Below are 27,811 nucleotides of genomic sequence, written 5' to 3' on the forward strand. Positions count from 1 at the left end.
AGTAATAACCCAGCATTTGTATTTACTCCTTTGGTTCCTTGCTGACACATGGCAAGAAAAATGAAAGTGTTAGAAGGGCAAGATCAAAAAAAGTCTCACTAAGGTCATAAAGAACAGGGTTTTTCTGACTTCACTTTGGGTATCTAAAAGTAAGAAGCCTAAGCTAGTCGCTTCAAGTCCCTTTGTGGACAATGCAGCTTGAGAGTGGGTACATTCTACTTTTAGATGAGATAATATTACTGCAGTTAAACTCAAAAAGAAAACTGCATCTATAAATGTAATTTGTCATCTTTCATGGTTTTGTGTGAAAAAGACTAATTGCACTAAGCTTAACCAAGACCGTCAATGTCAAGCATTATTAAATTGCTAAAGTGACGCTCTTACTCTGCCCCCAGCTCACTTACCCAAAGGGCAGAGATTTACACTCTGGCCTCTGGCGTTCTTTTCATTTCCTTTCTGGTGGCACAACATTTTTCTACAGTCAGAAACAAAACATTGTTTTAAAGAGAAAGATGAAATTCATCTTTGTTTCAAAATGAAAGCTGAATGGGAACTCACAAAGAACAAGAGTAGTCTACTGTACAGATAGAGAAAGTTACGAATTTCCACTGTCCTCTGAATGGCACCAGGAACCAGTGAGGCAGATGCTGCTGCATAGGAGGGCTGTCACTCTGCAGGGCTCATCAATAGTAAAATCCTGAGCAGAGGGGGCCTGTCTTCACCCTTTCTGAAAGTAACTGGTTTTAAGCACAACAGTTTTGAATTTAAGCACCAGAATCACAAGCTTAAATCACTTCTTCACTCTTGGGCAAATTTCACTCTATATTCTCCTAAATCAGGCAAAATCACCTGGGAAGCCCTTCTTAAGTGCTAAAGGTCCATCCTCATTTCTTAAAGGCAAGCTCTAACAGACTTCACTGTTGCAGCAGCAGATACTAAGAGGGGATACTCTGGCTTGGTACAGCTTGGCAGCATCCAGACATTTCTACCTCAGCAGAACAAGGGGAAAAAAATAGTGTTTTACATCTATTTGTGCAGGTGTAAACAATGACCTTCAGCTTAGGTTTTCACAACATAAAGACATACATCCAAACATAACCAAATTATTAGAACCAGTACAGATGCATTAGTTACCTCTTGTTTACCACATGGGCTAATTAACTGAGACAACACTGTTCACATGCTCACCTGTGCTCCTAGCTATCTCTGCATAACATGTTGGTGGGAAACATACACAGATCTAAAATATAAGTGATTCATGACTTTAATCCAAAAATACCAATGACTTTATTCAGCTTCTGGAGTCAAAAAATTTATAGATGAATCTCAAGTTTAAAAGAATTAATTAGCTCAATTTAGTACTCTGACCAGTTTATGTTGTCCCAGGTTGGTTCCTTCAAAGCTCTCATCAAAGAAACTTTTGTTTTTAATAAGTAATGTTTTCTATTTTTGCTGTTAATTGTCTCAAGGTTTCCAAGATTTCAGGAGCACATGGCTCAATAATTTCACAAACAGAGCCCAAATCCTGGGAGGTCATCAGTGGTTGAGTTCTTGGCTTTTGACCTGTCCTTTTCCACCCTTTCTCTGTACATGTATTAGTACCAGTGGCCAAACACTGATCTCCTACCCATTTGTTTGATCCTTATGCCCAAGAGCCTCAGCAAACATACCAGGCATCCCAGGAAGGTTTTTATCTGTTGCATTCTATTTTGCAGCCGTGTGTGTGTCCCCACCACTCAGTACTACAGTGTTAAGTGGCCTGGACCCTTTAAAGGCTTGTCACCTCCTGTAGTCGTATTATATTTCTCAGCTCCCCTTAACTGCAGCAGATTGTTACCCCTCCAGCTCCCTTCTTCTCACTCTCTGTGTTCTCTTTCTCTCCCAGCACTACAGAATTAAATATTTTCCATGCCCCTGAAGAGTCAGTAACATCATCCCATAAATTTCAACTAAACCTCAGGCACTACTAGATCACAAATAATTTGTGAAGTATTTGTTCACTGACTAGGCATCCAACTTCAGCAGAAATCTGCTAAACAAATAAGTTTAACCTCCTTACCCAGAAAATATATTCCTTTTAGCAGCTTATTCAGAGAAGTGAGCTCCTTTATGAGCTATTTTGTTTAAGAGAAAATATATACATCTCAACAGATCTTGTCCTCTAACAGGTCACTTTCCGGTTACGTACAATTTTTTTGAAGTGGTGGAAGTTATGCTGTTGAAAGGGTTCCTGCTTCATCCCAGATTCATTTTAAAGGGTTTCACGTGTCAATTGTAAGATGTATTTCCTTGTTTTTGATTTCTCTTTCATGTATTTACACTTTCTGCTCTTTTTATAGTCAATTTCAATAAAAATCAATATACAAAAGCAGCAAAGACAAACAACAGGGGTTTCTTGCATTCTGGCATGTTTTGCTTGCTGCACAATAAATTCACTTAACTCACACCATGCTCCAGTGGTTCCCTTTAAAGTTCAAAACCCAATAATTTTACACTTTCGAAAATCCTCCAGGCACCCCCCTACCTAATCAACAGGTTGATCATGCCAGGTCTAAAAGTGTCTCCTCACAGGAGATGTCCCGTCAGCCTCTAACAAATAATGGTACATATATCACGTCACTAATTGATTCTTTTTTTAATTGATATTAAATCAGTTTTTCTGAAACTTACTAAAAAGTGATGTATTTTAGCAAGTGAATATTCAACTTTTATCAAGTACAGCTTACTCAAACTGTCCTTTCCCACCTAGGAATATGTTACCACGAAAGCTGCCAGGCACTGTTGGCACTGCAATGTCAGTACGGATTACTTTGCTCACTTTATTTGCAGTAATTCACCTATATCAAATTGAAATGCACCCGTACAACTCTGCTGTGTTGGTCTCAGATACTTTCCTTGTTAATCATTGCATCCACAACTTTATGCTTGTTTGAATTAGCTGCTCAGCATTCCCAGCATTTATCATGTGGTGCAATGTTAAATCACTCAGGTCTGTAATTTTCAGCATGCTGTGGCACGTTTACAAGAAACTACAGGGGTCCCGGGACTGAGGTCAAGCTAACAGACTCCTACAAGTCCTGTCCCACAAGCACTGCTTCCCAGCTGCTGTCAGGCAGCCTGAAAAGCACAAACCCTGGATTTGGAGGGGCATCGGTGGAAGTAGGGCAGCACACAAGTTTTCATCCATGTAAACCCATCTTCTATGAATTCTCAACGAGCCTCCACTGGGCATCGTTAGTCAAGCGTTGCTGCTCTTGCAGGGCTTTCAGAGTCACAGTTTCTTCTTTGCCCTCACAGCCACTGCTGCATGGGCCATGAAAATCCCACCAACTAGCACCCCCTTGAGCATGGGGTGAAAGGTTTTGGCTGACTGGGCTGTGTGGGAGCTGGTGGCTGACATTGGGCACGAGGCTGTAGAGGCACAGGGCTGATCCTGTAGCACTGGGGAAAATGGCCAGCACCAGCCAGTGCTATGAGTAGTGGGGAAGGGGGGGTTGTGCCCTGGTTAATTGAAATCATAGAAACATCTCGGTTGGAAAAGATCTTCCAGATCACCAAGTCCAACCATCAACCTGAGCTACAGAGTCCCATCACCAAACCATGTCCCTTAGTGCCACATCCATGTCTCTCGAGTACCTCCAGCGATGGAGCTTCCACCACTTCCCAGAGCAGACCATTACGGTGTTTTCCATGTTGGTCAACAGCAGGCTGAACATGAGCCTGCAGGTGGCCAAGAAGGCCAATGGCATCCTGGCCTGCATCAGAGGTTTAAATTAGTCATTAGGATAAATTTCTTCATAGAAAGGGTCATGCATTGGAACAAGCCACCCAGGAGAGTGGTGGAGTTCCCATGCCTGGAGGTACGAAACAAGAGATGCATGGACATGGCACTAAGGGACATGGTTTAGTGATGGGACTTGATAGGTCAGGTTGTTGGTGATCTGGTGATCTGAAAGGTCTTTTCTAACCTAGATGATTCTGTGATTCTGAATCTCTCCCTGGTGCAACTTGAGGCCATGTCCTTGCATCCTATCACTTGTCACCTGAGAGAAGATACTGACACCCACCTTGCTGCAACCTTCTTTCACGTAGCTGTAGATAGTGATGAGGTCACCCCTCAGCCTTCTTCATACTAAACAACTCCCATTCCCTCATTTGCTGCTCGTAAGTCTTGTTTTCTGGTTCCTTCACCAGCTTTGCTGCTCTTCTCTGGACATGCTCCAGCACCTCGATGTCCTTGTAGTGAGGGCCTCAAACTGAACAGGCCACAATTGGCCAAACTCAAACTCAAACTGGCCACACTACTCCTGATACAAGCCAGGATGCCATTGGCCTCCTTGGCCACCTGGGCACACTGCGGGCTCACTTTCAGCCAGCTGTCGACCAGCACGCCCAATGTGATCTGCAACCCAGCCCCATGTGTGCTATTTCAGAGCAAGAGGGATGTTGGAAAAAAGACGTGGAGGAAGGCATGGGGGAATTAATGGGAGTAAAACAGCTGGCGTTTAAGTGGCACAATGAAGACCATGGACGGAATGGTTTATTGAGGCAAGAGTGGTTTACTGAAGCAAGAAGGGCTAACTGAGGAAAAAAGGGTTACTGAGGCAGGAATGTTTTACTGAGGCAAACAAACACCACTGTAGCCCCACTCCCGCGAGGCGCCTTTACCAAACTCTCCCCACCATCCCCGCTCTCCCCTCACGGGGCCGAGCCGCGGCGCCGCGGGGTATGGCGGTGGTGATGTGTGTATGTGTGGAGGTGTCGCCATGAGGGCACTTCCCCCCGTTCCTTTCCCGGGGGGGCGCTTCAAAAGCCTGCGCGCTGCGCTCCGCTCCCCCTCCATTTCCTCCACCATTCCCCTCCCCAGCGCCGGGCGGCGGCGGCGGCTTGGCCTCGCCGGCTTGCCGTAGTGGGGCCGCCTTAGCGCTGCCTGCCTGCCTGCCTGCCCGCCTGCCTGCCCGCGGTGACTTCCGTGCGGGCGGCGCCGCCATGTCGCAGCACGGCCCGAGCGTCACGCTGTCCCTCACGCTGCCCATCACCTGCCACATCTGCCTGGGGAAGGTAACGGCCCCGGGGGCGGCCGCTGCCCTCCCTCACCACCCTCCCTCCTTAGCTCCCACCCTGCGAGGGGCCCGGTGGTGGGTGCGGGGCAGGAGGGGCTCGGTGACACCGACCAGGGGGACGAGGGGGAGGCAGGGCTCAGCCCCGCACCGGGGGGCGATGGCGCCGCTTGGGGGGGGGGAACTGGGAGAGACCCCGGCGGGAGCCTGCTGGGTGCAGGCACCGGTGGGGTTACATCACCCCACCACCCAAAAAAACAAAAAACAAACAAACAAAAAAAAAAAACCACGAAATTCGGATGTAGTGCTTTTGAGGTGAAGCTTTTTGTTTTTTGAGGGGAGGGGGGTATTCCTCCGTTTGGGAGCTGGGATGTCTCGAGGTTCGCGTCTGAGCCCGGTGCTGTGTCGTGAAGGCCAAGCAAAACAAAGAAGAGGTGTAGGACCGAGCGGGTTTTGAAAGTGATGAGCAAAATCGGAGCTGGCTGGAGGAAAAGAAAAGTTCTGATTTCCTTTCTCTGACCCGAGAAGGTGACAGGTGCGTTTCTCATCTCTGGTATCCGCTCCCGGTATTCGCTGGGTGCTGGAAGCCCCCAGAGCCGCCTGTGGGGCTGTCACCAGTTGCTTCTCAAATCTCCTCTCATTCCTCATGGCTCTTCCTTCATGCTTCCTTCCTTTCTAAAGCACACCTCATAAACCAAATCATCGATTACAAAGGCGAAAATAACCTTCGTGTTTGTATCTGTTATTTATCGTCCGTTCTCTTTCTGCCCCACATGGGCTCGACTCTGAGGCCTTTTTTGCTTGCATGGTCACAAAAGAAGAGGAACGATTGATGTGTCAAGTAGGCGTAGCACTGGCAGTGGAAGTGGTTGCACACCTCTGTTTTTCCAGCCTCTTACCTGTGGCAGAGAGCGATGCTTTTTGCAGCCACGAGTACTCATTTGTTGGCTTTCCAATGGGACACAAGCAAACAGGAATGCAGTGCTGTTATCCCGTTTTCAATTTATTTAATACAAATGGAGAGGATAAGTTTATTGTGTCTAATGCAGAGCGGATACTCCTCAACAAGGAGGAGAGCAAAATCAAATCGATAAGGTATTCAGTGTTAAATCTTATCTTGGTGATTTTCAAAATAATGTCACTACTTCATAGCTTTGCTGTGTAGTCATTCGTGTTTTGCTATAAAGCCACTGGCTCTTCTCAAGCCACTGCCTCATTCTTCCACTTTTCTTCTGGAATTGACCGGGGACTGATGTAACTGAGTTTGTACTGGAAGAGATTTCCACACTCTTCTTTCTTGGTATCTTGCCCTGAGGTAATTTATTAATGTTATGTAAGTGAATCTAGTGGTGACATTTGTAGTGAAGGTCTTTGAATGCTTCCTTTTTCAGTTACATTGTTTCAATTTTGCCGAAGTTGGCTGCTCTGACTGTCCTTTTTCTTTTAACACGCATCTTTGTCTCCAGCTCGAAGCATCATTGAAACGCATCAGAAAAAGCTCCTCTTTTCAAGAGTAAGGCTAGAGGGAGTTGCAAAAAAGTATTTAGTAAAATAAGGAAAAAAATCTTGCAGTTTTTACTAACTCGTTGGGGGGGCCAGAAAGCAGAACGGAGGATGACGTGTTCTAGTACTTCTGTGTTTTGTAGCGTGGGCTTCAAATTGAATATAAAGCCTACCCTCTTGCTATCTGCAAAACTTGCAGAGGATTGGTTGCAAACCAGAAACTATTCACTATGCTTAGTGGTAAGCGGATAAAAAGAGGTAGCGAATAGAAACTCATTCAGTAATGTTATCCGCTCGTGTTTAATGAAACAGAGATCTTTGGAGGGGGGGATAAAAAATGTTAGTCCATTTTGTTAGTGTGAACAGTTTTGTAAGCTATGTTTGCAAGATGGGCAAATAACCATGTATCATAAGTGTTAATTGCTTGGATGAATTTCATCTTTGTAACCTGAATGTTCAATTAACATAGTCTGGGCTAATGTCTAACGTAGTTGTGTTCATAATTAGCGAGTAGGTCAGAAGCTGGCTGCATCAGGCCTTCAGGCTGCTTGCTGCAGAGTGACTGAAGGTCTCCTGTTGATTTCAGTGGTGGTGGTTTGTTTTGGCTTGGGCCTGCAGTTCTGTGTGCGCTGAAAGCACCTGGGATATGTCCGGGGATTTGTTCACTGGTATCAGTGTGCCTGCTTTTTCCTTTGCCTGCTCCTCACTTAATGCTTCTTAAAGGCCCAAGAGGCATAGATGTCTGCAGGATCCATGGAGGAACCATTTTATGTGGGGGGATGTTGGAATTAGGAAATTACTCAAATTCACCTAGCTAATCAAGCCATCCTAAATAAGCTGTAGCCTTTCCCGTTATTATGGTTGATTGAGGAACTGAAAGGGTGCTGTAATTCAAGTAAAATGCTCTTTAGTAATGAATGTGTCATGATCCCCACCCCCAGGCTTGTCACAGGCAGTGGCTCGGGGACTTGGTGAGGGGAAGGGGCCCCCGGCCTCGGTGTTTCCTGATGACATTTTGGTAGCAGCTCCTGCTGCTGGGGCATGGATGGCTTTGTGTGGATTCTGAGCTAACGCACGTGTAAACCTCAGCCCTGAAGTGAAACGTGTAAATGCGTGTAAATCAGGAGTACTGTCCCCCAGAGAGTAATAAACGTGACTTACTATTTTGCTAGAGATATGGAGTAATCATTCACTTGCAAGAAGTGTATAGCCATGTCAGGGTTGGGGTAACTGAGGGTCTCTTGCTCCCCTGGGAGGAGACCTGCACTCTTGAAATGTCTTTTCCTGTTTGGACTATTTTATGTTATTCTGCTCTGTACCCTATAATAGCCATCCATATAACTATTCTCATATAATGGCTGCTCCTGGGTTAAAAAAAAAAAAAAAAAGACCAACTAGAGGAAAAAAAAGTTATTTTTTTCTTCTAGCTGCTGATGGGAAAGCTGGAAAAAGCTCTTTCTGGTAAAGAAAAGCAGTCAATAACAAGAATGTGTTTTTAATAAATGAAATTGTAGTATTTAAATGTTTACAAAGCCTTGTTGTGCTAATGCTTGCATTAAACCCCAAAAAAGCCACCTTAATTAGAAGCGAAAATGTGCAGGTGCTTGGAGGAATCCCTTAGTCTCTGTATGCACACCTTCGTTAACTTGAGTTTCTGTTTGTGTGTAGACAGTCCTTAGGCTCCTGTGCTGTCATATTGGAAGTTTTTAAAATACTGCTAATCCCACACAAAAAGCAAAATGAAGAAGGAACTGACAGACCTGGGCCCTTATACAGATGTGTGTGTATATCTCGGGGGTAAAATACTTGGTTTGTAGCTTGTACAACACCAACTGTGTAGGCATGATTACTACAGGGCACATCTAATCTGTTTTCCAAGGTGGTTTTTAGCTGTCCTTTTGAGTTCCTTGATTCTCCCTGTCAACACTTCATTTTTCCTTTTTAGTTTGTGTGCTTTACTGATAAAATGAACAAGGGAAATCTCAAGGCTGGTGAGGGCTTTTTTTTTTGTTGTTGTTGAAGCTGAAAGAATTCGCATGAACGTGGGCTTTAACAGCTTCACAGGGGCCATGAAGTAGACTCTGAAGTAGTACATGCCTCTACCCCCATGAGTCAAAATATGTTTCTTGGGCAGAGATAGTGGTGGAATAAAAACAAATAATTACTTTTAAGAACTTTAACACAGATACTAATGTTAAGCCTTGTGAGGTTTGAGAATGTATTACCATAAATTGTACCAGAGCACCTTAGTAAAGTGGAGGTATAGGGAAAAGTCTTCTCTGTATCATATTTGGTCCCTCTATGCGTACTTACTTTCAAACAGGGTTTATTGTTGTTATTGTTAAATAACATGAGAGAATAATGCAAAGTTTGATTACCCTGCTGTTTGGGAGGGGGGGAAGCTTCTTGAGAGGAACTGTGTCTGATTGAAATATTTAAGCTGCCCTGTTCTTGGGTAATGACTTACTAGTAGCAATGCATATCTAGCAGGAGGTTTGAATAAGTGATTGCTGGTTCATATTTCTGCTCTGTGATTTTGGCCCATATCCTCATTAGTTTATTTCCATGAAGCTGATTATGTGCAAGCTAGGGTTAATCGGCAATACCGCTTCAGTGGCAGCTCTTTCGAGACAAAGTGTTGGTTGTTGCTTGGGGCAATCTCTCAATCCCTCACTGTTGGGAATGAGTGAATGTGCACGTTTTGGTTCCTCCACAGCGGAGCTCATTTCACTGGTTGGCTGCAGTTCATGGAGATGGTGGGATGAGGGAAGGGCTTCTGCCACACTGTGTTGATGAGCTCTTGGGATCAAGGATCTTTAGTTTTGCAAAGAAAATTATAGCTGTGGTGTCACTAATAAGGAAATTTGGTGCTGTAAGTCAGGAGACCACTCCTAACCTGTGGAAACAGCAGTGTCTCTTTTCTGCTGGAGACCAGACTCGCTCTGAGAGATTGAGGCAGTATGTTTTCATACTCAATTACCTGAAAGGGTTTTTAAGTATTCATAGTGTCTTTCTGTTTGTTTGGTTTCCTTCTTTCCTCTCTTCCTTGATGCTGAAAGGTTCGTCACCCAGTAATCTGTGTGAACAACCACGTCTTCTGTTCCATTTGTATTGAAGTCTGGTTGAAGAACAATAATCAATGTCCAGCTTGCAGGATTCCCATCACGCCTGAAAATCCTTGCAAGGAAATCATAGGTAAGGACAACTTTAGGCTTTGAAATAACCTTCTGATATTTACTGATGGTTGAAGTTCTTTCGGGTCCAAAGATGTCTGGATTTATTTATTTTTTTAAACCAGCCTCTGACTTTAAATCTTTATCGAAGTATACATAGTAACAATAAGGTAAAAATTCCAAAGATGATGTGTATAGTAACGGCTTGATTATTCAAAAGCAGCAAGCACCCCGCCACTGTAATTATTATTATTTTCAGTCTTAGTTGGACAGTGCCTTTTGCTGGAAAGAAGGCATCTATCTCTTCAAATAGCCTACCTATATGTTGCAGCCTGTTGACCTAAGAGGTCAGCATTTAGCTGAGAAATAGTATACTTAAATCCAGAATCTTGAATGAGTGTGTGTTCTTTTTGACTGTTGGTTGTTTTTGTGGGATTATTCACCATGCCCCTTTTGCTTTTCTTTTTAAAAAAATGTCAAAGCTGCTTAAGAAAGTCAAAGCTAAAAAACTTGAATGAGGATATGAACTTCCCCGGGGCTGGAAAATACTGGGATTTCGATTTGATGTAAAATGTCACCATTGCTATTTGGTTCTAATAGGAAAAATATATCTGAATAGTCATACTTTAGAAACATATGCTGTCATGTGTTAAATAAATGTATGTGTGTTGGTTTTATGTTGTATTTTACCCCCTCCCTTAGATCTGTTTTAATAGTGTGGTCTTAAATAAGGCATGATTCTGTCAAGGATAATACAAAGTTGAAAAAATTCAAATGTTGTGTTCCTGCTGTGAGACAGGATTTTGACTTCTAAACATCACTAATAGCTATTCCTGTCTAATCTGTTCTGAAAATGAAAGGTTATAGTCTCCCATGGTAGTAGATTGGTCCAATATTAGCTGTATTTGTAGCTGATATTATGAAAGCACTGCAAGCTGGATTGCTAGAATTGAATTGACTGAAAAAGAAACAATATTAGTGTTTTCTTTCCTTCTGTGCTGCTTTAGGAGGAACAAGTGAAAGTGATCCTATATTTAGTCCGACAGTCAGAAAACACCTACGTAAAACAAGGCTTGAATTGCTCCACAAAGAATATGAGGTAAGCACATGGGAGCATTGTGACTTTCCAGATGAACTGCAACTGTTAAATTACTGTATGCAATGTGATCTTTCTGCTTTGAGTTCTGGAGTCTTTAATTTGAGCAAAGCTTTAAGCTGAATCTATGTGGAACTGAGCCGCATTAATATCCCACCTTCTGGCTGAGGTTGGGGAAAGCATTTGCTGGTGGCTGAAGAGGTCCTGCAGAAGCCGTAGTGATGCTCTGTCTAAGCTACAGGTAGCCAAATGCAGCCAGTTCCAGAGACTGGAAATTCAACTCTAAGATACTATGCGAGGGTTTTCTTTATGCATATTGGGTGTTGGGGTATTTGTTCCGTATTTGGTACAAAGACAAACATTTTCTGAAATACTTCCCTGTTACTTGGGGAGGCTAAACTTCTTTTTAAAGAATAATGCCCACTGGAATCCTATGGTGTAGGTTAACTTATATTAATTGTTGCTTTGTTAAATGAATGAACGGGTGAATGAATGCTTGGAAACTTCTCTGTTCTGCTGGAAAAATATTCTATTAAGAACAAGGTAAAAAGGTATTAATAAGGAATATGCTTAGTTTGTCTTCTCAGTTATTGTTTCCGTAGTAGCAAGAGTGTGAAGACACCGCACACTTTTCAAGGAAACCTGTCTCACAGCAAGGAGAATGAGAGAAAAGAAACAGACGCTGTATAAATATCCTTAATGCAAGGGAGGTGAGGGCTGCCTTACAACAAGTTTGCCTAGAGCTCAGTTTCTTTCATAGAACAGTCATGAGAGGGAGGTTTCCCATGTTTCTATTGAATCAACTCCAAAATGACACAGATGGGCATAGGATAACATAAATGTCTTTAAAAATGAAGCTATTTAGAAATGGTTATTAATTTTTTGAGGAGGGTGGGGAGAGTTTGATTTTTTTTTTTTAATGCAAATATGCCTTGAATTTATGTAAATGCCATCTTGTGGTCTCTTTTAATAATCTTACCCTGAGCAGTGTAATTCTTAAGTTGGAGAACAGTGAAGAAGACATTTTTAGGATAAATTACTTTTTATCTCTTTAGCAACAGGCTTTTGAAGATTTTTGCTTCACTGTGGCTCCAGACTGACACAGCTAGTTGCTTTCTTCTTTTTTTTTTTTTTTTCAGTCTTTCCTTAAATGTTTCTACTTTTATGCAGCCGGAGCAGCCTCTTCCAGGCAGTGCTCTGTCCATTTCGAATGTTGAGACTTTCAGCATCTGACCATGTGATGTTTCAGAATGAATCTCTCATATCGTTCTCAAATAACAGCAAATGAGTCAGCAGAGGACGACCTTAAGAATACACTTTATACAGGAAACCTTCCCACAGAGTGCCCTAATAATAGATTCATGTTGCTGACTGCTTTGAAGCTTTTGGTCTGCCCGCCAGTTTGTTCAGGGTCCTTTATGTAGTCAGGGGATTCCCTTCACTAAAACCTTCACTATGCTTGAGTGTGCAGGTTGATTAAAATCCTGCCTGGAGCACAATACATAAGCATATTTAGATAGATGCGTAAGTGAAGGCATGCATCTGGGCTTGCCAGAGAACCCATGTTTCTAAAGTGCTGTGGGAACTTGCCAGTATTATTTAATTAATCTCACACGTTATTTTAATTCCTGTGAATTTCTGACATCTTTAGGATGAAATAGAATCCCTGCAAAAAGAAGTGGAAGAACTTAGAGGCAGAAATCTCAATTTACAGACACAGCTGAAATCTCTTCTGGATCCTACAGCACCGGCTTCCTCTTGCCAAAACAAGGAAACTAGCCAGTCAGCAGATGAAGCAAGTACCAGTGGCCCAGAAACCCCAGAGGAATGGAGCAAAAAGCTGAAAGCTGCCAATGATATATGTGAAAAAGTGATAGATAATGTGGAAAAGTTAAAGGAGGTAATAAATATGTTTTTTCAGCTATCTGGTTGTATAATGTTCATGTTAGTTAAACAGGGGTGAGAGCTGGCATGACCTCTGGGTACTTCATAGATCTAGAAGAAAAGGGGGAAAAAATGAATTCCAGTTATTGTTGGTGTATCATAGTATTTCCATACAGCCTTTGCATGTGTCAGATGTTATTGCTTGTTCTAGTGAGCCTTGTATATGGCTCTTCCTCAACTCCTGTGTCACTCTATGACTGGGTAATTGGATTATAGTAGTGCTTGTCACCAGTATTGATGACCAGATTTTTCAGGCTTGCAATAATCTATATAATATATCTATTTTACAACATTCAATGGCCAAACACAGTACAGTTGGCTGAGGCAGATTTTGCACTATTGCCCTCCTTGCTAACCAATATTTTTGGTGCGATTTGCTGAGACAGAGTAACTTGACCCTTTGACTGAAAATAGACAAGCTTCAGCATTTTATAACCCAAAGATTCTTTACTGAAAACCTGCAGCTTTTTATACATCTTGAATGTAACAGAAAAGAAAACTGATGTTGCAGAAGGAGGGGTGCAGGTGGTAGTTGTGTGAAAACCCAAATAAATAAAAATACCTTGCAAAATCTACCTATGGGCACAGGAAAAATGATGTTAAACATTGACTTAGAGTGAAATTTCAAGATAAACTTGAAGGGCAGGGTGGAAAGGACTGGACTTGCATTTACTCAAAATGCTCCCTGTATTTCTTCTATTAACAATTCTGTGTCACCTCCTGCAAAACTGAAGCCTTAGGGTTAGTGTTCTTTCCTAAGAATTAGTACTGTTTGTTCCCTCTGCTAGAGTCAAAGGTGCACATCGTAACATTCTGCCATTTTGTTGTTCTTAATGGGTCACTTCTAGGTTTATGTCTGTGCAGCCTAAAGGAAATTCTGGTCCTGATTAAACTAATCTGTGCATGATAAACCCTAAAAATGAGACAAAGAAGTAAACTGAGTTTCCAAAGTGAGCTTTTTCAATAGGACGGCTAGACTTGGACCTTGGCTTTACAGACAGGGACACAGCTGGCCTCCTCAGGGGATCCCAGGAGCATCAGAGTCTAGTTGGCTAAAGGGGATTCACAGCAAGGAGTTTTTGTCTATTTTTTTTCCCATTACATTAAACTGTGCTGTCTCTTTTCTGTGGTGACTGAGGTTTATAACGTTTTTTCCAAGATAGGTAAAGATAAGAATATAGTGAAGGTTGGGGCAGGGGTAATGCGTGTGTGTTTTTTTTCTTGTTTGTTTGTTTTGTTTTGTTTTGTTTTCTCCTTCATAACTCCAGCAATGAAAGGGTTTTATGTTTATGGAGTCTCTGATTTTGGTTAAGGTTTAGATAAAATTGGAGGTTTAGATGAGTTTTAGGGACTAAGTCTGAAACCGTGATGCAGATACTTTCTTCCAATCTGTTTCCTGTTCAACAGCTGCTCAATTCTGGAAGTACCTAAAGTCACTTGACTCTTCTTCTGCACTTATTTCACTTGTGAAACAAGTGTGCACTGACAAAGCCCAGTCTGAACAGCAGGAGCCCTCTTTCCACATAGACTCAATCTTGAACCACAGAACTGCAAACCTACTTATCCCCTAAAATAACTGACACGGGAGCTTCAAACACTCAGCATTTCTCAGTGAAATGGGGCCCCTCAGAAAATGTGGTTCCTGTCACTTTCTAAATCAGTCCATGTAAAGAAAGGAGTCACCTTTATCCTTTAGTGTCCTAGGACAGAGACTCCCAAAGATGTTGTAGCTGAGTAGAGTCAGAACAAATTTGAAAGTGCTGATACAAACCCAGTAGCTAGGAGTATTAGATAAGTACACTCACTGATAGTGTGGTTACATGAAGTCATTAATCTAGACACTGCTGCATGGGGGGGATCCCTTGCAGATCACTGGCTTGGAGGTCAGAGCACTCTATGGAAGGAGACCAGAGAAGTTAGGGTCTACCGTGTGCCAGCTAGATAACTTGGGTACTAGCTCTATACAAGTTGTGCAGATTTCTGTTTGATTGTGTGGCTGGAGGAACTATGTCTCTGGAAAGAGAGAAAGGTCTTGGCTGTGATGGCGAATGGTTTGATGCTCCTGGATTCTTACTACCTTCAGAATAGCTTTTCATATTCTTCTTTTTTAAATACTCAATAGAGGAGTTGACACTCAAACACCCAAGCCCTGAGCTCACCCTTCCTATTCCTTCTATACCAGAAATCTCTACTTTTGTCTCTAGGAGTATTGTAGGTTTTTTGTTTTGTTCATTTATTTCCCTTCCATTTCTGCCCTCTCCACTGCCTCAGCCTCACCTGGGAAGGTTGCTGGGGATATTTGGATAAGTATTTAGGGTTTTCTGCCTCTCTTCTTGTGCTGTTTGATGCTTGTAACAAAGTACATTGCACTCACAAGGCCAGATACTCTGGATCATACTTACATGATGTTTCCACTGCATACTAGAACTGAGACTGTGACTTGCAAGTCCTGGATTGGTGGTACAGTTTTCAACATACAGAGACCGAGTAGACTATGAAATGCAATGAGTTCATGCTACTTGTTAGGATGGTGGCGTTCGTTGTTCTGAAACACGGCAGCAGGAAAGCTTCTCTTTATATGAAATACCTTGTTAACAAGAGCGTCTGCTGAACTGAAAAGAAGGAATTGACCTCAATTCAAGGAACGAGAAGGGTTGTGAATCAAGAGTCTTAATCAGAAGGTCCTGCAAGAAAGTGAAGAAAGACTGCAAATAGCTGTCATAATGGATTTACATCCGTAGGATAACTGCTTTGAAAACAACAAGCAAAAAAAAAAAAAAAAAAAAAGGAAAAAACAAACAAAGTAATCTTAATCTAATTTGGGATGGTGGAAGCTGTTCTACATTAGTTTTGCTGATACCTGCACGTTGTAATGTTAATGCACTTAACGTATTTAGTCATGTGGAAAAAAAAAAAAACATGGAATTGCCATTAGTACATCTCCTTAATGACTTTCTGTACTAACTAACATAGCTGTGTTTATTTCCCTAGATAGGACACTTGCAATGTATTTTGGGAATATAAATTAAAAATGTCTGTTCGCTCTTCGGTTTTGCAAGCCATTTCCCATGGTGATTTTTAAGTGGTGTCCCTGTCTGAAGGCTGTTTCCTGCCTTCACATTTCTAGTTCTGTCTCTTTAAAAAAATCAGAAACAGCTTGTCCTATAAATATTGGAAGTCATTTCTATTTTATTGTATACTGATTTTTTTCCTTTTCTTTTCCTTAGGCAAATAAGAAACTGAGCATGGAAAACAATAGCCTTTTAAGAGAGAATTTGCGACTAAAAGCTGAAGTTGATAGTAGATCACCCCAAAAGTATGTGAATATTTTAAAAGCTTCTGTATTTTATTTATAGACTCTTTAACTGTTGTAGAACTTTAACCTAAAACTATGGTGGTGTACATGGCATTGCATATGTGTCTCAAGGTAGACTTTGGAGTTTTTATCCTCACAGACTTGGGTGACAAATGCAACTTAGAGAATAGCAGCAAGTCTGCAGTGAACGAATATGCACTGGCTACAAATGCTGTTGTGTTATCTGTCCAATACTGGAGAACTGGATTTATTGAATTCTACAGCTAACTTATTTTTCGTTACTGAGAAATTTCACTTAAATCTGACATCCTTTTGTCAAAGCAGGTTTGTTACTCTATAGAGGTTCTCATTTGCATTTGGTTTTGTTTGGTAGTTTGTTTTACTTCCTTTTGCTGCCTTCAGGGTTTGTTCTGTGAACTTAGACTCCTCGTACAAGGAGTGTCCCTGACAGTCTTGTGTCTGGGCAAGGCGTGCAAAATCAGGCTTATGCAGCATGAGGACATCATGCCCAGAGCTGACATCTGTGTTCAATGTTTCTAAGTAGTGATAACATCAATAACAATTACCTCAAAAAGCAGAAATGTTTTCATACCGATTACAGCTGTGTACTAAGGTACCTCTCCTTGGAAGTACTTTGTAAAGCAAAGTGATCACATTTTTTAAAGTTCTGTCTTAGAAAGATAAGAGCGACATTGGCCAAAGTTTTATACAGTGATTTTGGGGAATGGGGGTGGGGAGACATCCTTCGTAATGTGAGAGGAGAGCTCTCTGGGTTTTGATCTAATTTGCAACTAACTTGCTGGAAGATGAAATTCATCCTTACAGGGAGCTTCATTGTCAGACTGTTTGTTTAAGACCCCAGGAAAGCAGATGCATGATCCTTGTGCTATGATGTTAAATGTATAAAGGTACATTTTGTCCTGATGTCCCCTAATAAGGGTGATAAAGTACTGCTAAAGGTCTTGGCAGTGGAAAGGGATTTAATGGCAACAAATATCTTTCTCCCATAAGACTAGAGAGTGAGATGGCAAGGATGGGAAACATATAAGTAGATGCAACTAAATAAATCCTAGAAAAGAAGAGCTGGAAGAGATGGAATCATCTACCGCAATCCTGTTTCAGTAAGGTCAGGTAAACTCCCCAGTGGAAGGAATTTCAGTTTCTTCTACCTGTACCATCCAGTTGATCGGAAAGATTAGATGTGAAGGGAGGGGGAACCAGACTTTGTTGCAGACTGGTTATTTTACCATCTTTTGCCCATGCAGCATAAAAGAATAGCTGATGACTTTCCTCTTTAGAAGCACAGATAGAATCAAATGTTATTAGAAACTGGACAAAACTAACACCTGGTTTTGCAACCCAGATGCCTAGTTGCATCCTTCCTGCATGTTGGGAATGATTTTGCCCAAGCTAACTCTAGAGTTATGCATGGAGATTGGAGGACGTGAGTTGGATCAGGCTTAAACTGGCTCAGGAATGGTTTCCACACTTTAGAAGTTTAGATAGTTGCATGCCTGTACCCTGCTTCTGTTATCTTCAACTTTGGTGTACCACAAGAATTTAAGCATATGCAAGGAAAAAAATATTTTGGAAGAAATCCTACAGCATGTTAAAGTTAGTAATTTTGATGTACCCTGTCTATACCCATTCAGTCCTAGTCTGGTCTTCTAGACTGAATTCATCCAACTCTTCTAGGTATTTGACTTAGGATGAAAAGTAAGCTTCTGATTTATTTGGTGTTGCTGTATACTCTAAGGTCTCTCCATTGCCTATGGATTTCTGAAGCTGTGATGCTTAGAGATGGGTACAGTATTCCAAGTGAAGCTTCAGTAGCACTGACTTAGAGCAGAAAAACTCTCATCTTGCTACAACGTCCTTGTATCTTGCAGTACCATTGTTGTTGTCTCCTTTTATTTGGCACTTCTAGCATAAATGGCCAGTACCAGTTCTGCTAAATAGCTACTTTAAAGTTAAACCGGTACCCCATTTTGCACTTCTGCTGCTAACGTCCGCTTTCAAGTGTGGGACTTGACCTGTTTACTGGCTTTCTTCAGGTTGATGGCCTGATGTTTACGTCAAATTTTAAGCAGTTGTTTTGAATTCTAATCCCATGGTAGGAAGTCTCTACCATGTTAGTTTTCCAGATTTTATAAATTCATTCTTTGGTCCTTGCGGTCATTAGTCTAGCCAATATCTAGGCCAGACCTAACATTGAGACACTTCTGAAATGATCTTCCATTTCTGATGGCAAACTTTGATAACTAATATTTATAAGGCTTTTAAACTAAGCTTTACATCCTGAATAGTGGTTACAATAGCTTAGCCTTGCCTAAGAAATCAGAATTTAAGGCATTAACATCAGAACCCAACAATGTCACGGTAGTTAAACTTTTCTGTGCAGGTGCACTGATTTGCAAATGCAGTTGGTTTTGGTGCGCTTCATTCATTGTTGAGATGGTAAGTTTTGGGAAAAGGTTCTGAATGGGTCTCCAGTACATTTTAAAGTAGCTACTGAATTATATCCTTATAACTTAATGTCATGACCATTCATTGGTTTGTCATATTTCTTAGCTTTGAATTGCCAGGTGTAGATTCGTGCTTAAACAACTAGCTAGGTAACTGACTAAAACTTGAATCAAATGATTTGGGAAAGGATTTGTCAGTATTCAGTTCCCTTATCCCAGATGTAACACATCTTGTGCATAATGGTACTGGAGCTAATTATCACAACTTAAATAATTTTAATAGGCTTTGCTTTATAGCAAAGGAAGCTCTGATGGCAAGTGAAAGATCCGTTTGTAACATAGACTCTACATCTGACATCACAGGGAAAGTATAGTTAGCCTTCTTCAGTGGCTAACTGAAGAAAAAAACTTTCCTTTTATCATAATCTGGAGTTGTTTTTCCTTTTGATCATCCATTGAAACCTGCTGAAAAATATCATATATGTCATTGCTGCAGTGTCAATTTTATTGACGGGAGGTTTTACACGTTTTTTTTAATAGATGATGGTCATTGATTAGGGTTTTGTTCTTTTTTATTTTTACTTCCTGAAACATTTTGAGAATAAGTCCTCAGAGCCGGAGTTTAATTTTTGAGCAAAACAGATAGGAAGGAAAAGACATTGACCAAACCATCATGAAGTTGGGACATAGGCCTGAAAAGCAAGTAGAGGTAAATTTCATGCTCTGATTCTTACCAGAAACCTGTGTTAGTCTCCCATTTCTCAGGCAAATCAGACTGTTTGGTGGTTGTTTGCTTGCTCTTTACTTGTTCTTTCTCCTAAGGAATTCTCTGTGACTTCTGTTTTTCTGGTACAGAACAGGAAACTTCTAAAACTTAAGTTTAGCGGGATGATTAAGCCCTATGACTTCCAGCTCTACTTAAAATAGAAAACTGTTAGGTCCATTGGCAAAGCACAATGGATCTAAAAGCATTTTTGGCAAAGGAGTGTTTGCTTTTTACCTGAAGGAAAATAACTAGCAAGTCCATCTACTCCAGGGTATAGCGGATTTTATGAATGGTTAGATTCAGATTAGCTTGAATCAGACTCCTAGGCTTCCTAGGAGCCTTTCCCCTAAATATTTAATTTCTTCTGCCAGTTAAAATCCCAGTATGAAAAACAGTCTGTAACATGCTGAAAATTGTTGCATTAGGTCCTTTTTTTTTTTCGGTTTTGTGGTTTTTGTTTTTTGTTTCCCCTTCTCCAGTTTTATTGTTTATCTTGTCTAGATTTGTGACTTTGGGTACATGCACACCAAAATCTAAGGCTGTTGACTTTGTAGGTCTTCTGTGCAACATCCAGTTTTTATTCAGTTCAAATATTTCCACTCATGCCAAGCTACTCAATTCAGTCTGTATTTCATTGAGCCTACCAATAAGCTTCTCGTAACCTGTGTCCTGCGTGCAGGTTTCTGTCTTCCTAGATAGAAAACTGGGCTACTTTCTCAATCTCCCAGCAAGCTGGCTGTCCCAGAGGACTGGCTGTTTTCAAAGACCAGCTGCAGTGTTGCCTTAAAAGTAAATAGGAGAAATTACTATTCGGTAGCATTGAAAACAACTTTGAGTTCTTGACCCATAGCACTAAAACCTGAGGAAGCACTTACTCTAAGATTTAAACCTTGAGTAAATGTGTGTCGGTAAGGATGTTTAGATCTTACCTGGTTTTGTGGGTTTTCTGGTGTGTTTGTGGAGATTTTTGTTTGGTTGTTTTATAGTAATTTTGAAGTAACCTCTTCTGGCGTATGGTATTCACCTCCCTGCTGCTCTACAGTTGTCCAGTAAACAGCGAAGCTTAGTCTGACTCGTGATGTGAAGGAAATGGACTCTCTTGGCATCCAGGAGAGAATTTTGTGAGATGTCTCTAGATCAGTTTATACTCTTTGAACTGTGCTATGAAGAATATTTACTGCCTAGTATCTACCCATATTGAAAAGAACTTGTTTTCCTACAAGCTTGGGAAATTAGCTCTGGCAAGAGTTTCTCTTTCATCCTTCAAGAAGGATCTATTGCCTACATTCTTCTGTCACCTTTTCTGCAGATTGGAAAGCAGTAGTAGGCTATACCCAGGGCTTTGTATTCAGTGGAACCAAATTCCTTTACTGATCCATTTTTCTAGATTCAGATCTGAAATAGAGCAAGATGCTTGAGGTCTATCTCTTTTCCTACTTTTTTATTGTTAGGATAAAGCTGCCTAAAAAAAAAAACTGTTTGTTAAACATTCCTGTATCGATATTACACGTTGCTTTAAGGAGATTGCCTATGCCTGGCGCATTGTCAAGATGTTGCTGCAGATCCCTTTACATGGCTGCTGTGGAGATTGCAAAACTCATTCTCGTCCAGCTGCATCTGGTACATGATGCTCTTCACAGAAAGGCTGTAGAACACAGTGTTGCTTTCAGATGTTTTGCTGGATTTCCTAGCTTTCTTCCCTTCTTAACAGCAAAATCCAAATGAAACGTGTATCAAAATGACAAGACTGGGTTTGGATGCACACTCTGGCATTGCCCTAATTTCAGTCTGTGACAAGCACTGACTGTACGTTGTCACTTCCCAGCCTTGTTTCTTTTGGAGAATGGATCGTGCTCACATTTGTGAGCCTCAGAGCATTGCACAGTCTGGACTATCAGGTGATTAAAACTGGAGAATCGTCTGCCACGGTATCCTTGAGGTCCAAGTCTATCGTATATGGTAATGTAGGAAAACTCTGGCTGCAGTTGCTTGCTGTACAAAAAGAGGAATGTTTATCTCAGTCTGTGTGGTTTTAAAGGGGGTTCATACGGAGTTAAGGTCTAAACTAGACAGGGTCATAGTCGGTGGTCACTGATGTGTGAAAACAAAGCCCTAAAAGTGAATTTGTGAAATGAATAGATAAGGAGAGAAGAAACAACTGAAGAAACTTGATCTCTTGTAGGTGACGGACTACTAAACTTTCCAAATTGTTTCTAAATGGACATCTTCAGGAGTATTCAAACATAACCGAAGGAACAGCTGTGTGATAATGAAAGAGGGTTGCTCAAGCATTGTAACTGTAATATTAGTTCTTCTTGTTAGTTCTTCACTGATCTGACTGCTAATTTTCTGATTGATGGTATCAAGTTAAAATACTGTTGGGGCAAGGTGAAAGACTCCGGCTGAGGAAAGGCCCTGAAATGCAGGATTTAGGTGCTCATCTAGACATCCAGCGTTACTTCAGGTGCTATAATCCAGTACATTCGTCCAAGGCTGGCAGATGTGATACAGGACCTATAGCAGATTGTATCCTCCCAGAGTGATAGCTGAAGGCCAGCAGTCATGTAAAGGACCTTATGTCATGGACTGCCGGTGCTGGAGGATCCAAATCCCAGCTTGAATGTCTTCATTTACTTTGAGTGACCACTAGTTTCTCTGGACTTTCTTTTTTTTTTTCTAGAAAAGAGGTACTTGAAACAGATATAGTGAGATACAAACTCACTGTTTAATGGAAATGACTGAAGAACAAGTCCCCAACACTGAAAATACATAGCCCATGTGTGAGAACATGAAACATGCTCTTTACCACACATGCTGAATAGCTGAACTCCTACTGATAGATGTCTGTTCTTGTTCCCAGGTGTGAAATGGTTCAGATACTTTCAAGGAAAACAATTTATCTGGAGTGCCAAGCCAAATTTTCATTTATTTTCATGTAACTGTTCTGTATTTTTTTTATTATTTTTACCATCAGGCTATAACTCTTAGACTATGGCACAGCTCAATGTTACATCCAAAGGAAAAGAAGAGGAAATCACTCAAAGTGGTTTTGTTAAGAGGATAGGGAGGATTCTGGCTTCTTTACCCAAAATGCGTGTGTCTTCTAAACTGTTAGCTGACCTGCCAGAACAGTCACTAAAATATCTGTCATCCTCTGGTCTAGAGTACTTGGTTTAAATATGTGCACTGTAATACATCTGTCTTAAAAATCAACGTCCTTGAAAATTTGGGAGATACATGCATGTAAGTCTCAAAGCAGGAACAGAAAGGAAGTACTGCTCTGGTGTTTAACTGCAGAGGTAACTTTGTATTCGGTATGTCAGCTGCTCCATTTCTGAAAACCAAAATTCCCAAGCACATCCCTCTACAACAATTAACATCTTAGTGATGCTGTTTGGCTTTGAACAACATGCTGCTTTTTTTTTTTTTTTAAACCTGAGGACACTTGTTATATAAGTTGCACTTGAGAATACAGTGCTTCCTTCTCGTAAGCAAATCTCAGGCTGTCACTAATGCTATTTGCATTAAATAAACATATTACACCATTCTTCCATTAAATAGGAGTTGCCAGGTATGCATATAAATGTAAACATGTTTAATTTGTATGTCAAAATGTGCATTACAGCAGACCCCAGAAAGTCTTGCTTATTCTACGTAAGCATGTTTCCCTGTCTCCCACTTGTCTCTTAAGCCAGCTCTATTTTTGTGTCATTTTTGTATCCTTTATTGAGCAGTACAAGTTTTATTTCTGTAAGGCTGTGTGAACAGGCCTGTTAGAGAAAGGCAAAATAAATACTTCCGGATCTCTAGGAAGCAAGAATAATCTTGCTCGGGCCCTGCCATGCTGTAGTGACTGTCTCAATGTTTTAAACCAATATCAGATTTAATAAAAGGAGGGAGTAAGCCAAAATGTGTTGCATGTGAGGATGCTTATTTCATTGTAAACCCCCCTCTTCGCCTGAAAATGTAAGTGCAGCGTTTCTGAACTCCCTGTGATTCTGCTTTTATCTGGCTTCATATGGGGAAGGGTGGTAGGCTTGTACAATTTTTCTTCCACTTCCCCTCTTACAAGCAAACAGAAATGCAGAAACTTCTGCAATTAGAGGAGACAGTTTGTTACACATAGAGTAAGTAAATGAGAGAAGGCCTACTTTCATTTTTGCCAAGACAAAGGTAATTGGGTAGAGCTAATTTGTGGTTCCTTGCCTTGAGCGTTCCAATCAAGTCAGCTTCTTTTGGGGGCAAAAATCTTAGAACATCAATACTCATAAATATAAAAGTACTCCCTTGCATTTTCATACCTGCACAGCCATGAGTAGCAGATACCAAAACTGAGTGGAACTTAAACTGATCTGATTTAAAAAGTGGTCTGGTAGTAATTCTGTGAAAGAACTCGCTTGGACTGCGGTGTGAATCTTTCCCACCACTAAGTTGCCCACAACAAAATCTTCAGAGTGCTTTAAATACGAAGAAGCAGCTGAACAGTGACATACATCAGTAGGTCTGGTCACTCGTGCCCGACTTGTTCAGGGCTTGTGATACTCCTTATTTCTTTCCCTCACTGCTGGTTTGACCACATTGCAGTTGTCAGCATTGAACAGTCTCCTGCTACTTCGGGCTTAATTTAGTTCCTTGCTGGAAATGCTTGCACAGACTTACGGATATTTCACCAGCATAGTCATGGGTCACTGATAAACCTCCTTCAGACCTCATTGGTCTAAAGGTTGCAGTGGGAGCATCTCATGAAGGGGTAAGGGGATAAAATGAGGAAGTTTGTGGGGGAAGTGGAGCGGGAATTCCCTGTGAATCTGTGGAATGCTGAAGGAAGAATAGACAGATAGAAAAAGGGTGGAAATAACCAGACAGTCTTTGTGTTGGAAGACTGAATATAAAGTTGTGCTGTAACACAGGGCTGCAAGGTGGAAAGTGAATGTTAGTTTAAGCCCAAATACAGAATTGTCATTTCTTTGCAATATAAAACCATGCATGTCAGAGTAATAGGGTGGCTGCAGGTCTTTCCCTCCTTCCTAATAATACCAGAACTTTAATTGTTTTACCTTTCTGTAAATTGAAAGTCTTGGATGGAGCAGGAAATTCCCTGGTGCCCACCTGTCAGTGACAGGTTAGAATTAGTCAGAGCATATAGCTGAAACCTTCACCTGCCCTCTGGGGAAGGTCAGTCTTGAAAGCTAGTGGAGGATGTGGGGAAAGATAAGTCTGTATCTTTGCAGCTGAAAATGTGCTCAAGCTGGAAGCCCCACAAACATACAACTTTCACAAACCACAAGTGGCAGGTTTATTGGAGTGGAGTGGAGGCAGAAATTACATTGTTCCAGTTGTAAAGCTCAAAAAAAAAAAAAAAGTCCCTCCAAAGTAAGTGGGAGTACCCACTTGCAATGGCCAAGGAAAAGCTGTATATCTAACAGGAACACACATAGACCATTTCAATTAAGTATTTAAACCACCTCAAAGGACTATTGCAATTTCTGAATTTCATATTGGCATTTTGTATTTGACAAGGTGACATTGTGTAGGAAGTGTATTGTAAAACACTGCTGTACTGTAGGAAAATGATTGAATGTAAATATTTCAAGATGTGGACCACTGTTCAAATGTTATCATAAATCTTTGCCATTGTTTTAGGGGATAATTCTTCATGCATATTTGAGTTGAATTGATGGAACCAGTCCCTGGAAGGGTAATCTGCTTGTTATTGCCTTACTACCACTAATAGTTTAATTTTGTCTTTCCAGGTATTCACTGCAACCTATACATTATATATGATGATTTATTTATTTATTTTCATAATTAGCAAAGAAATACAGTTCTCGCTTCTGTTTTCAAATTTAACCAGGTTAATAGCTTTGTTCTTTCTTTAAATTAACTTGAAAAGCATGAAGAGAATGTCCTTTTCCAGCTTAATGTTTTTTTGTTTGTTTTACTACTTGCAGGTTTGGTAGGTTTACAGTAGCTGCACTTCAGTCCAAAGTAGAACAAAGTGAACGTGAAATGAACCGTCTTAAAAAAGCATTGGAAAGAAGTGATAAATACATAGAGGAAATGGAGTGTCAGCTTTTACAGCTGAAAAATGCAGGTGAAGGAACCCAGACCATGAGTGCTGTTAGTGAGAGAGCTCTTTCTGCAGATGCTAAAGGAACTGAGAACAGTGAAGACACTACATGTTTGAAAACCCAGGTTGAGGAGAAGAAAGCTGTGACTACTGGTCAAAGTTCTGACAGCCTTGAACAGCTGTCAGGTGATGGAACATGTTCAAGTTCTTCTAGTCAAGATGGTTCAGCTGGTTCAAACAGCCAGTGCGTCCCAAAGAAGGAGCTATTTCCAGGGTGTCAGGGAGCTCTCCTGGATGAGAATACTACAAATATGGATACCTGCTTAGAACAGCAGTGGAATAAAATTGAGGAGTGTACCCCATATAAGGATGAAGAACTTTATGATCTTCCAGCACCGTGCACTCCGTTTCTGTCTCTCAGTCGTCTTCAGCTGAATACTCCCGATGGAAAAGAAAACGCAGGGAAACCGTCAACGTTCCTGAGAAAGCTGAAATTTGAAGAATTTTGTGACACTTCAGATGACTGCAGCAAAGATTCTCCAGAGCACAGCACAAGCAGTGAAAAGAAGCTAAACTGTTTTACTATGGGAAAATCAGGGTTTTGGGGGACTTGCCCAACGAACTTTGCTGAGAACTTAGATTTTGATGAATCAGCGCAAAATTCAGTAGCTGGCCAGTCAGCTGAAACATCAGCAAAGTCCAGCGATAAAGCAAGTTCGTGCTTACCTAAAAGGTTGCATACTCTCTGCTCTTCTGAAATGAATCGCACAAGAACCTCCAGCGAGACATCTATGGATGCCGCCTACCTCGATAAAATTTCCGAGTTGGACTCAATGATGTCTGAATCAGACAATAGCAAGAGTCCTTGCTATAATTTTAAGTCCTCTGATCTTGATAATTCTTCAAAGTCAACAGAGTGCTCAAAGCTTCTGAATGAAACTGAGAAGAAACTGGAAGGGATGAATGAGGAACAGAGCATGAAGTGTCCAGAGACGAGCGATCTACCAGTTGACAGAGCTGGATGGAAACCTGCTATGTTTTCCATCCTCTCCCCATCTGGACTAGATATGAATGACCACTTCCCACTTTTTACGGGCCAAAACGTAGCAGCTAGTGAAATCAAGCCTCCGAACTGTTTATTTCAAAGAGAGTTTTCCCAGAGTTTACTATTCAGTAATTCGCAGAGGCTATTTGAGGAACAGAAGTTTGGTTCGTGCTTTTAAAGATGTCATCTGACCTGCACACCCAGCTTAATCCTCCTTGGGTGCCTTCCTTTATTGCTGAAAGGAAAAACAAAAATATCAGTCAGTCAACCAAGAGGAAAATTCAGAGCAGCCTTTCCAGCGCTAGTCCATCAAAAACTACCAAGAACTGACTGTGGAAATCAAACGCGACTCAAAGTTGTCAACCTGCAAATGTTTAATATTTACCAAGTGAACTTCATTTTTAATGACTTCCATGCAGTCTGATCCTGCCTTTTTCTGGCTAAGTGTAAACTGAACATTCCCTTGCCCATTGCAAGGTCTTTCCTAGGGAAGAACCATTCCAGATCTGCTTCTTTGGCTGGAAATCATGTTTACTTGGAATTTCTGTGGGCTTTTTTTTTTTTTTTTTTTTCACCATTTAGGTTTTCAGGTATCATGATCTTCCAGTTGTGAGCACAGTGCATGGCTCCATTGAACAGGACAGTTTTAAGTGGTCTTGTCAAATCCGTCAGTTATATAAGAACTTGTTTTAAAGGTTACATTTTCCATTCCTAAAGATTACATTTTGTGCGTGCAGGGCAGCTACTGGCTATATATCCTATGGATTCATGAAATTGCTATAAAACAATGTCAGTTTTGCCATAAAACTTGCCTCCAAGAGGAAATGTTGCTGCTTTGACTGTTTCATAGCACTGTACTGTACTGAAACTATTGTTTTAAGTGGGTATAAGGTAGCAGCCTCTTTCTTTTCAGGGTTACACTACTTCAGTTAGAAAAATGTCACTTCTTTAACACTGCAAACATAGCTTGTATTTTTTGAAGTTAAGCACAATTTTTAATTTAGTTCCCAAAAAGTGTTGTTATTCTAAATGTGTTCAGTATGCCTATGTAGACCATGAAAATAGGTTTGTATGCTAATGACTTGTTTACCTAATGTGCACTGAACATTTTACATTAATACTGTACCATTTTACATTAATACTGCATGCTTTTCTATGTGAATTGAATAAAACATGTTATAAGCACTGTAATCCTTGATGTTGTCTCTCAAATATTGAATTAGCAAAAAATAAAAAAATTGGGAAACTTCTTTTTGCATAATTTGGAAAATACGTTTTTTATCAAACACAAATGTGAGCTTATGCACGAAAAATAAAATCTCCCTTTCTCCTCCTTATTAGATGTATTAACCATTCTAGTGTCAGCATCGACA

At 40.9% G+C, this 27,811-nt stretch overlaps 1 protein-coding gene across 1 annotated transcript; it reads left to right on the forward strand.

Moving 5' to 3' along the window:
* The first annotated feature begins 4,824 nt into the window (after positions 1-4,824).
* OBI1 (ORC ubiquitin ligase 1) lies at positions 4,825-27,628 on the forward strand. Its single transcript, XM_040539171.1, is given in 7 exon segments — positions 4,825-5,061; positions 9,623-9,758; positions 10,744-10,835; positions 12,484-12,732; positions 16,004-16,092; positions 25,275-26,605; positions 26,608-27,628. Coding segments are annotated over 7 exon segments (2,130 nt in total). The 5' UTR covers positions 4,825-4,989; the 3' UTR covers positions 26,769-27,628.
* The last annotated feature ends 183 nt before the right edge of the window (positions 27,629-27,811 follow it).

Source organism: Cygnus olor, chromosome 1 (assembly GCF_009769625.2).
Source record: "Cygnus olor isolate bCygOlo1 chromosome 1, bCygOlo1.pri.v2, whole genome shotgun sequence".
Classification (NCBI taxonomy): domain Eukaryota; kingdom Metazoa; phylum Chordata; class Aves; order Anseriformes; family Anatidae; genus Cygnus; species Cygnus olor.